Here is a 12,171-nt window from a genome sequence, read left to right as displayed (position 1 = left end):
AAAAAAAATGTGTAAATTCAGCATAATATATAGTGTCTCATTCATATATTAGGTACTTTGTATAGACCTCCTGAAGGGTAACAACATAAGAATGGCTTGACTGGGTCAGATCAATGGCCTATCTAGACAGTATTCAGTCTTCGGACGGTGGCTAGTGCCAGATGCTTAAGAGGGAATGAACAGAGCAGGGCAATTCAGCGAGTGATCTATCTCCTGTCTTCCAGTCCTAGGGTGGGTTAAAAACTGGAACAAGTTGAATCAGTTTAGCAATATTAACGTACTCACTAGTCGGCATTTGTCCGCTTTACCTCTGCACAGTTCACACAGCTGATAGTTTCTACATTTGTGAGATCGGTCACAGCAATGCTACCATGTTTTTTAACCAATTTACATTTACATTTTTTACCAATTGTTGCTTATTGGAACACTGATACGTGAATAGATCTGGGTGAGAGAGGTTGATTCCCCAGTTAGCTTTCTCAGAAGGCTAAATGCAACATAAAATAATAATAAAAAAATACACAAAACTAAGCATGAAAAGTGCCATGCAGTGTGACCCCCAAGTACCAGTTGATGACCTTAATTATCTCCTGTTTCTTCAGCTAGACACATCATCTTGACTTCTTTGAAACATAGGCTCAAAGATGATTCATGAGCTAATCATCTTCAGAAAGATCTGAAGCCATCAGTCAGGCTTCATGGAACTATAAACAATTTCCTACTCACTGAAAAAGTCACCTGTTGGTATCCCAGGCAAATTTTGCTTCAGCCATGATACTTTTTGAAAACACAGATTATATGTAATGTAGTCCTGTTCCAAGGCCCATAAGATTGGTGGATTTTTGCATAGAAGGGTCAAAGCTAGATAAATCAGTGTGTTTACAACACTGATACCAGTCATGTGAAATTACAGTAGCATTACATTGTCCCTTTTATTGAGAAGCATTTTTGGAAAACAGTTATGGTATATGATGTATAGAGTGTCTTCTAAACATTTTGACATCAGTCTATAGTCTTCCTATGTGTACTGATAGTGTCTTGCATGTACTGGGCACTACTGGAATAATAATGAACAATATTGACACATCAAGGCATCAGAGGAAAGTTATTGCCTGTCTGAATGTGGATGAGAACACCTTTGTTTTAAAAAAGAGAGTATTGCATAATTCGTAGAATAATGATAATTGAAATAATAAATACTCTTTTGGAAGGCAATTATTTTTGTGTGTATTTGCCTGCATTTCTTCCTGACACCACCCGATATTCAGATATTTTACTAAAAGCAGAATAATTTATTCTCAGCTGTTTGGTAAAGATCAAACATGAAATCCGGGCACCATCAAAGTCAATGGGAGTTTTACCATTGATTTAAGTGGGGCTGGGTTTTCACACAACATGTAATATTAGTTTAATAATCAGAATAGAGTATGTCCGCTCTAGGAGGATGGAATCTGGTGCTAGCCTGAGGGAGGTGTAATGATGACCTTTGCCATCTCTTCACATTCTAGTATCAATGTTATGCCTTCATTGGGCAAATGGCTACAAAAAGCATAAGGTCTAGTGACCCAGGCCTTTGAACCAGCTCATCTATTGACATTTTAAATGTGTTTCCAATAAGTTAAGTTTAAAGCCTTGCTTAACAATACATTTCCTTTGCCACTTTGGATGATCCCAGGAAACACACGGATGTGTGCTTGGGATCTATAGGTAGCTGGCTACAATTCCATTAATTCTTGAACCCAGACTTAAAGGAACACCCAGCTCTGCACAAACATGTACATATCATGATGCAATCCATAAGAGGGTGCCCCCCCCGCCTTGCCTCAAACTCTTCAGACAAACCTTCTGTCATGAAAATTTGGCTCACCTGGGACATAGGCACAATGTCCCCCTCAAGTGGCCTCTGTCTGGAGGAGACAATAGAGCAGCTCCTTTCCCATGTTTAGGAACCACGGAGAGGTGGGAAGCACAAAGAGGTAAAGGCAGAGAGACAGACTGAACTTTGAATGGGATGGACAGAGATAGGGGACGCGGGAGGAGAAGTTAGAGGTAGACTTAGGATACCGTGTGTGAATTTTTGTGGGGAGGAGACAGTGAGAAAGTTTTGGGATGGAGGTAGTAGTAGATTATGTGTGTGTCTGACATTTGGGTGGTAGGTACAGGAGTGATGGTGTGAGAGATGTCGGGGAAGGCAGAAAAATGCGTGAGATGAAGATGAGATGAGTACAGAGAGAGTGGGAAAGGGGAAGGTGAGAGAAAAATGGAGTGATAGAGGATGAGAGAGGAGTGTGAAGGTATGGAGGAAGGAAGGAGAAAACAACATAGGAAAAAAAGAGGCAGGTAATGGAGGAGAAGGGGAGAAAAAAGAGGGAGCAGGCACTACAGAATGTAGGGAAAAAATGGAAGGAGCAATAGCCTGTAAAACACTCAGGAAAAGACCAATGTGTGCATTAGAAGGAAGGAAAAAATAAAATGAGGGAAGTGAAAAGAACAAGGGTAGAAGAACCAAAGTTAACTTGCAGTGAATTTTAGTTTTATTACTTCACAGAAGTTTTTAAATATACAAAATGTTACAAAAATAAGGGTGTGTTTTGTTTTTTTTTAAAGGATGAGATTAAAATGTGCCAAGAGATAGGAATAGAAACTTTTATCATAACTCCTACATGCAGCCTTTTCCCTAGTTTCCACTCCAGAAACTCAGAAACTTTTTTTATGTGGTTATGCCTGTAGTTGTAGGAACACGTGCCCAGCATCTGAGCCAATTTTAATGTTCAACACCTTGTCCATTTTCTTTTTCCTGTACTTTGGCCACGCCAGCTCCTAAGGTTTGGGGAAGAAGAGGCTAAGAAAACCGAACCTTACCACTAGGGTCTCCTGCTAAAGTTGCCACAAAGAAAGTAGAAGAATTGTAACTGAAAGTTAATGCTGCCAAATACTGGACCCCACCAAAGGTCCTACAGCATTCTTGGTCAAGCCATGAGGAACAATAGTTACCAAGCAGTGAACAGCAGACCAGCAGACAGTGAGCAGTAACTTTCTGACCCCTGCATATGGTGGTCACTGCACACTAGCAAGCGTCACAAGAATCAAAGTGAAATTTACCCTACTGACTCATTTGCAAGGAAGGGCATTAGTAGGTGAAGTTTGCTGCTTGCTGCTGTTGGAGTGAGTGGTATTGCACCCTCACTGGCATATATGCCCTACCTAGTTCAGGAACCAAATCTGATCCTCAACTGATTTAGAAGCCCATCAGTCTCCTGAACACTACTCACATCAGCCAATCTGGAGGTCACAGAGCAGGCCCCAGCCTTGATATCCACTCATCTAGAGAACAGGTGAGGTTCCATGTGAAGGCAAAGTTTTAAATAGGAGTCTTCTTTTCAGTACAAAGGCTTTATAAGCCAAACGTCTGTAATAAATATAAATTCTAATGAAAAGAATGGGGGCGCATTAATACTGCAGTAAGAATAACGTCAAAAAATCCTGATAAATTGTAAATTGGAAGAAGAATAAGCAGCAGCAGCTCTTTCTTTGGAAAGAACAAAGGACTGAAATAGGTAGACAGTAATGGTTTCGTTAAGTCTATTTAAGTTATTTTCTCAGTGGAAGAGTTGGGAAAGGTGAGATTACTACTGGGAATATAAGACTATGCAGATCTCAGCTCTCAAGTATATTGCTGTGTTTAAACTGCTGTGCTGTGCTTTGCTATATAAGCCAAATGTTTTATTAGAAAACTCATTGCATATTTCACTAAGCTATATTAAAAATGCACTGTCTTTTAATAAATTACAGAATTAGCCAGACATTGGTTATGTATTTGAGATGCATTGAGAGAACCTTTTAAAACCCTCTTTGAGGTTGTGAAATTTAGAAACTTACTTCTGAAGTATACCATTGAGGGCAGTACTGTTTTATAAAAATCACTATTAATTTGGTAGTATTTCCATAATTTATACCAAAAACTCTAACACTTTGACAAAGGTAAGGATAAGGTGGTTTTCTGTGGTGTACTTGTTTCTTGAACAACAGTGCACAACACTGTGCTTATAAAACCCTAATTATCAAACAGCAATCTGACAGTCTTTCCCTTCTTTTTGCACTGTTTGCAGTGTTCTTTCAAGGAATACATGGAGCAAAATTTTCAAATGTGCCGAAGTGGCTTGAGGCTAGAAATTCAGAGGTAGGCACCAAAAATGTAGGTAAATGTCTAATGAGATTTTCAAAAACACCTAAGCAGATTATGTGCCTAACTCCCATTGATTTCAGTGTGACTTAGACTCCTGTGTGCCTAGGTCACTTTTGAAAATGAGATTTAGGCTCCTAAATCAGTGAAACATTGCAGTGCTGAGAAGAGTAATACCTAAATGCCTTTACAAATCTGGGCTTCGTCACTTTTGAAAATGGGACAGAGCTTCCTGAATCACTTAGGTCCAGATTTCTAAAGGTATTGCTGCATTCAGCATTCCGACACCTATCTGATTTCCTAAGTCAGATAGATGTAGCCCCTCTAAGCACAGCAACTCCTAAATACCTTTAAAAATCTAGGCCTTAAGGATTTTTGAAACTGTTGTTGAAGATGTTTTAAAGGGACATCCTCTTTGCTACGTCTTGTACTTTGCTGTCGTGAGAGGAGACTACAATTAAACTATATCTCAGATTTTCAGAATTGCATGTGCATTTGCACACAACTTGTGCATACAGCTCACATGCCTAATTTACTTATTCAGTTCCTGTGACTGAACATGCAACCAAATGAAGTATACCAGCAAATGACAAGTTAAATGCTGTATGTTTGTGCTACATTTTTTGCTCTTATTTCCTCCCCAGTCTTTATATCTTTTGTTCAGGCATAAAGTAGATGCCATTAATAAAACAGGATTTGTCGACAGTTAAATCGGATTAGTATCTCAGATTATTACTGTTTTCTTTATATTTATTACAGGGAATATCTATGGTAAATGGTTGTCAAATCATTTCTTTTTAATGTCTTGTCCTGCATCTGTGGGCTATAATGGATTGAAGAGCATCTTGTATTTTCATTTTGTCAAAATCCATACTGCTTATACACATGCGTATATTTCATAGTGTTATAACTATAGCATTAGAACTCATGCTGATGATTAATAGGACTGTGATTTATAGGACTGTCTCTGAAGGCAGTGCTAGTATAGAAGGTGCTCCAGAAGAAAAAATACATTGTTAACGTTATAATTATGCCAAAATATGTTAAACTTCTGAGCATTCTCTGAGTGACATTGGGTGATACTAAAGAAGGACTGAATTTTTGTATGGAGAATATGCAGGCTAAGGCATGATGTAAGTCCTGACCCCATTGAAGGTAAATGGGATTTTTGCTATTAAGTTCCATGGACCAGGATTTCGCTGATGGCTTCAATGATAGATTCTTTGGCTTCAATAGAAGGGGTGGATTCAAAAGCCCTGGAGATCAGGGCAATCACATTTTTTTTTTACTGGCACAAAAATCACTGCTCTGAACATTACCCATCTTGTGAAAAGGAGGATTCATTTGCCAGTTACTTTACTGTAATGAGGGTGAACATTTATACAGACTCCTCTGGTCCTGGCAAATAATATAGTAGGAATAGCCAAAGTTCAGGGCCCTACCGGTTATTCATGTTAGGAGAAGAAGTTGATGGTGGGGCCAGGTATCTTTGATGCAATCCTGTGTGTTGAGAGAGAATGTAGAGTCCTGTTTCCCTGAACACAGGAGCAATTAGACAGTGACAGTTTATTTGCTCACAGTTCCAGATCACTTTCAGCCAGCACTCAGCCCAAAAAAAGCTCTTTGCAATGCTTTTCTCAAGGTCATGCTCTTGGAGCTTTTTTCAAGTTGTCTGGCTTTTTTTCTCCTTTTCTGTGTCAGTTAATGCTTTTTTTTCCTGCCTTTCTCTGTCTACACTCACACTTCTAATGAGTAAATCCCGAGGAACTCATTGCCTTGGGGTGTTGTGAAGGCCAAAACTATAACTGGGTTAAAAAAACAAAGAGAGCTCGCGGAGGGATAGGTCTATTAATAGCTATTAGCCAAGATGGTCAGGGACACAACCCCATGCTCTGGATGTCCCTAAGCCTCTGACTGCCAGATGCTGGGACTGGATATCATGGGATGGATCACTTGATAATTGCCCTGTTTTGTTCAGTCTATCAGAAGCATCTGGCATTGGCCACTATCAGAAGACAAGTTACTGGCTAGATGGACCATTGGTCTGACCCAGTATGGCCATTCTTATGTTCTTATGTAGGAAGACCCCCTCTGCCCACATATACCTTTGTTTTGGATGGTAATGTACCTGTGTTTTAGGTGGAGGCTGCTATTGTTTCAGATTTCTGGTGCCATAAAAGAGCTCAATGGTTTCTTATAGTTATCTTAAATGAACATTGCTGGTCACACCCTCCTGCATCAATGGTTTTGCCCAATCGTCAACAGTAGCTTTACAATGTTTTACAACATCGTTCTATTTAGTCTTGAGGTTTCTATTGTACCCTTTGTAGTGCTGTAAAGGAATTACATCTTGCCGGATCCTGTCCCAAACCAGTGTTTCTCTTCAAAAGTCCAGAACCAAACATTCTTAATCATTCTTAATTATTTTTCACACCAGGATTTCAGTCCTCTCATGGTTAAAACTTATTTTTTTTCTCTTTGGCTTGTAAAAACCAAACTGACCCTCAAACCAATATCCAAGCACAGATTTAGCTTAGTGGCAGAAGAAGCAGAGGCAAGAAAACTTGTAGCAGAATATCAAAATTAGAATGGAAACAATGGCTTCTAGTATTGCAGTTATTCAAACTTTTGTCAAAATGTATCCTTGTTGGGAAATATATTCTTAAACTTGGGTTTTAATGCTTAACTGTGAGATATAGTAAGGTTTGATTGGACTCAAAACTAAATTGGTAATGGGAGGCGTAGATGACAGAACTATAGAAGATTTGGCTTCAAATTATTTACTAAACTTGTGATTATTTGTCAAGTTAAAAACCCACTTGTCTGGTTGAGTCCATTATATGTAAAATTATGTGGAAATTGCAGTCAGTTAACATTACAGAATAAAGCTACATGGAAATAAATAAAAGGTCATTTTTATATATTAAACTTCATCTAACTATGGCACTTTTTATATTCTGTCTTGCACTATATTGAGTTGTCCCTTTTAATCTCTGATAAAATGTAGCCAATGATGCAAAAGATAAATTATTTCTACAGTGCCATTCCAATAGTGCCATTATAGTTAAGGTTCATTTTTTTATGAAAGCCACTCCTAGAAGAGTGAGCCTATTACTTCTTAATTAAACACACACACTTTTCTGATCTAATAGCTGGCATGCTAGGGATTGGCTGAAAGTAATTGGTTTTTAACTTCATGTTGGAAAAAATGCAGCTTTTTAAAAAGAAATTCACAATAAAAAAGATGAATTTTTGCTGCTCTTAGACATTTTTGTGCTTGTAGATGATGAACTGTGTTTTATAAAAACAGTGTTGGCAAGAATAGCTTGGACTTATTTGCCAACTCCATCAAGACAATGCCATACTTGGACTTCCACGTCACAATGATCTGATTAAAAATTTTGCTTCCTCTTTTTTTTTTTGGTTGTTTGTTTAAGTAGATACTTCTTGTCATCAGTCCTGCTTTATTTGGTCCTGCACAAGTTTATCAAGTCACATATCCTCTTTCTAGAAGCAATTTTATCCATGGCATATAGATTGAAATTTCTGTGTGTGTCAATTTGATAAAGAGCACATGAGCTATATCTTTGCTGGAACTGTACTACAGTTGACAGATTCTCCCCTCCTCCCCTCCTTCAACTATTGACTGAACATGTGTTTTGGTTATCATGAATTGCATCAGTTACAGTAGTCCATCTTTGCAGCAGAATTACTGGAGTATATTAGTCTCATTGTAAGCCACGGCTAAGGTTCTCAAGTTTAAGAAGCTCTCAGCCACGTGCGCATGTTCACGCAGACATGCACGCGCGCATGCATATATTATTTGGAAAAAAATTAAATAGAATGTAATTTTATGAGGAGGAGCTAGGGATCAGAGCACAGCTGACCAGGCTGTCAAGGGAAGCTGGTTATTAGGGCCAGAAGCACATCAATTGTGTAGCTCAGGAAAGCGCCAAAGGGTCATATTTCTGCCCTGTGGGCTATCCTTTCTGGTTCCATTCCTCTCTGGCTTTCCCCCTCCCAACCCGCCCACCCCATATCTCCCATCCCTGCACACATAGTGGGGGCATCAGCTGTGGGAACAACCCACAGCAGCACCTGGACTTCTCCGGTATTTGGATCCCACTGTGAAAAAGGTAGTTCTGCCCAGCTGCTTCAAATCACACACCTGTAAGCTGCCACCTCCAGCTTCTTTGTCAGACAGAATCCTGCCTCAATGTCAGGGGTCTTCTACCAGGACATCTGAACTTCTGGAAGAAGGGGGATGGGGGAGGGTTAAGTAACATTAACTTTGGGAATAAAGACAAAAAACAATAATTGTTCCAGAGCTTCCAAAGTTGAAAAGTTAATTTAAGATAAAAACAAACAGCTATAAAACGTAAAGATTGGGACATTGTGACTACAGCATCATAGTTTCACATGTCTAAAACCATCTGAGTTCTCTCTTCTAGTGAACAATCACCAAAGAGCAATTTTTCCTCTTATTTTCCAAGCATAGATGGTGATTCTTGTAATTTGTTTACTCTCTTTCCCTCTCTGCTTATTTATTTAATAGTTGTAAAGTGCCATAGATGTGCACAACATTTTACACAGGGAATGAAGATATGATCCCTGTCTGGAGGTGTGAGGTATTTGAAACCTGTGTTGGAACTGTAGGTTCTCTCTTTAATTGGTAAGGATTTTCCTGGTCCTGCTGGTTGGAAAACTTGTAATCAGAGTCAGCGTGGAAAAAGGCAGCCTAAAACTAGGTGGGATGACTTGGGCCTCTCTGCCTTATAGAGCAAGCTGCTTTTTCTCTCTTTTTGGTTCTTGTGTGTTAAAAGTTTGGATTGTAAGGTATTAAATATTATCCCATTGCAGCCTTCCTAAAAGTGTATTTTATTGTTTTATTTAATTTCTCTATTTGTATGTGATAAACATAACAGGAAGGGTTTAAAATCTAGCTGACAGATAGGCAGTACTAAAGCGTGTTAACAGCAACCTTTGGTGCACGTGCACACCAGAAGGGTTTAGATGGGCCTGTTAATACACAACACATTGGTGCACTTTAGAATTCACACCCCACTAGTGCTGACTGCTGCATTGTGTAGACAAGCCCTTATGTAATCAGGGAGCAGGATTAGCAAATGACTCCTAAAGACAGTGAGAGCGTACATCCTAATATGGGAAAAATCTATAATATTTTCAGCCCAGAAAGGAATCCAGGTCAGTTGATAGTGTCAACTCTATAGTACAGGCAGGTGAAATAAGGTTGTGAATGCTTCATGAACCACGTCTATGCTGAACGTACTGACAGAACTAAACAAACATGAAGTCATCCTAATTACTGATGAGCAAAGGGACATTTTCCACTGCATTCCTTTCCTTTTTTTTTTTTTTGAATACAGGATGGTCTTGTAGTTCAGAGAGCCCCAGGCAGCTTAGAAAACAGGCAAAAAATCAATAGCCCACTTGTTGAGGATAAGTGAATTAGCCTGTGTTTAATGTAACTGAGTACCTGAACACTTCAGTGAGCAGCCTTTGTTTTGTGAGAAAGGAGAATTGTAAGGATTCCTTTCCAGTGGCTGTGATGGTGCAGATCTTTAATCATGCCAAATAAGAAGGAGCAAGAGATTTTTGGTGAGTATTAATGTGTGAATTTTCTTTTTTTTTCCTTGGTCTGTCTGTCCGTAGCATACCACAGTGAAAAGAACTACACATAGTTCAAAGCCCATTATGAAACTCACAGAAAAATCTTAGAGAACTATACATAAAGGAAAATACAGTAAAAATGTTTTGTACAGTACATCAGCATGGTTCAGATTCTACAGTTCTTACCCATTCTTTTCAATGTAGTGAGATTTTGGCTAGATAAGGCCAAATCTAGAGTCCTTATCTTTGCATCTAGAATGCAACAAATGAAATATTTTCCTAGATTTCAATAAACTGCGCAGCCTCTCTTGTGAAACATTAGGTGCTTTGCAGAAATACTGTGCATGGTGACAGTATTAAAGGTTTGCTGAAGTTACCTCAAAATTTTCAAAACGATGTGAATTTACTGCTGTGACACAACTATTAGAGTATCAATACAGATTTAATTAATACAATTTTGGAGTTTGGGGAGAAGCTGGAAGCTCTGCACCATGTGGCTGCCAGTGAGAGCTCCTGTACTGGGGACCAAAATCACCATGCTTTATAAATTTGGGAGAGTTGGACATACACACTTGAGGTGAACAGGGAGAGTTGAAAAAACAAAAACGGACCAAAACACCATAATATTACCACCCCCCTCCCAACAAAAACATGATTTCATGAATTTGGGCATTTCAATTCATGATTTTTGAACTTTTGGGGGGTCACTTTTCCCCTAGTAACATCCTGTATGCTAGGTGCTGCAAGGCAGGGATGGAGTAGAACTACTATGTCAGCTCCATGCCACCCAGGGGATCCCCAGCTAGCTAGGTTCATGTCAGTTGAGTAAGGTTCTCAGCATCTTCCAGAGTGGGGCAAAGGGGTTGAGGATTTGGCCCTATACTTTCTAAAGAGGAGAATGGCTTTCCCTAGCTGTGAGATTTTGGCTTGGCCCCTCTGCACTTGGGAATGCACTTATAAATCAAAGATAGATGGGAAGTAAACGCTTGTCTATTATGCTATGAAGCATTTAAAATGAAACTTGCAAATGTCAGTTTGCAGCTCCACCAGCAGTGTGGGCTCAGGGCAAATGGGTAGCTCAGCAGCTCTGTTATTTTCTGCTCCCTGTGCTGTATGTTCTCTACCATTGCAACAGCAAAGTGTTGCAAACTGGGTGTGACAGTCACACCCATGGGCATCTACTCATGCATTACTGCACCCATGCTGGAACCAGTCAGGATTTCTCCTGCAGTTTCTTCTCCTGACCACTGGGGAATGCAGTGGTGCCAGACATGACACATGAGGGCCTCCAGGCTGCCTGTCTGCTTCCTGGCTGACAACTCACCCTGGAGCCTGTGGAGGCAGCACACACAGTTGGTTGATTCTGTGATCTGCCATTAGTGGGTAGTGAGGTGCTAATGATGGGGGACATAGTGGGATCAGGAGCTTATAGGGACAGAATATGAGTGACTGAATGAGGGAGATTAATGGCGGTCTGGGAGTTCCCGTAGCCCTGCTGTCCAACCCCAGCATCCCTGGCTATGTGCTCCTCCCCAAACAGCCCATAACCTCTCTAGGGGCTCCTGAGCCCTCCTCCCAAGAGGGAGAAGCCAACTACCCATACCCAACATCTTCCCAGGCTTTCTTACCTTGGGCCCCTCCCCTGCCATAGCGATCCCCCCAGTAACTGTCTCTTTACATATGCTGCACCCGCCATCCCCTGTCTCCTACCCACACTTCTGTAGACAAAAACTTCTGAATCCCTCCAAGGGAATCAGTGAATGATCACCAGTGAGAAATGTCACACATGGAGGTACACAAAACTTAGAAAATATTGCAAACCTGCCATTTCTGTGCAAGCTTCACTCCCTCCTTCCATTCACCTGCTATTTAAAATCTTGATAGTGAGAGCATAATGCAGTGATTCTATTGACTGAGCTGTGGAGTGCCTCTCTATATAAATACAATCACAAACATGGGAGAGTCTTTCTTTCTTAAAGAGAGAACTTAGAGCAAGCAAGCAGTGAGCAGAAAAATAGTTAAATTCAGGTGAGTTCATTAGACCTTCCCCCATATCACATACTGTACAAAGGTCAAGTGCAGTGCCATGATCTTGTTACATCTTCCTGTCAATTGGTTTTCACTCTGTTTCAAAGGGAATAGTCATGACTGACACTGCTGGACCTTTATGCTTTCCAGCTGCTTATTTAGAGCTTTCTGGATCCAGGACTGCTAAAATAAGTGTAATTTCATGGGACTAACGCTTCAGGGATTCATGGATGGAAGCACATTTTATTTTACCTTACCCCCCACCCCCCTTCAGAAAACATCCTGCTATTCAGGTGGATTTCAGTTAAAGGAAGGCCTGAGAGCAAAGA

General features: G+C 40.1%; 1 protein-coding gene across 8 annotated transcripts in view; it reads left to right on the top strand.

Annotated features, from left to right (window-relative positions):
- WWOX (WW domain containing oxidoreductase) overlaps positions 1 to 12,171 on the top strand; it is a 696,419-nt gene that overhangs the window by 324,486 nt on the left and 359,762 nt on the right. Inside the window, exon 9 of one of the 8 annotated variants that reach the window (XM_050922877.1) lies at positions 2,818 to 3,009. The exons of the other annotated variants lie outside the window; for them this stretch is intronic. Within the exon in view, the coding sequence (XP_050778834.1) occupies positions 2,818 to 2,868 (51 nt within the window). The 3' untranslated portion in view covers positions 2,869 to 3,009. Of the gene's footprint in view, positions 1 to 2,817; positions 3,010 to 12,171 lie in introns of those variants that run through there. 8 annotated transcript variants of the gene reach the window in all.

The sequence above is a fragment of the Gopherus flavomarginatus genome, chromosome 14 (assembly GCF_025201925.1).
Source record: "Gopherus flavomarginatus isolate rGopFla2 chromosome 14, rGopFla2.mat.asm, whole genome shotgun sequence".
Taxonomy (NCBI): domain Eukaryota; kingdom Metazoa; phylum Chordata; order Testudines; family Testudinidae; genus Gopherus; species Gopherus flavomarginatus.
Note: the sequence above shows the minus strand (reverse complement) of the source record. Positions and strands in the feature narration are given on the sequence as shown.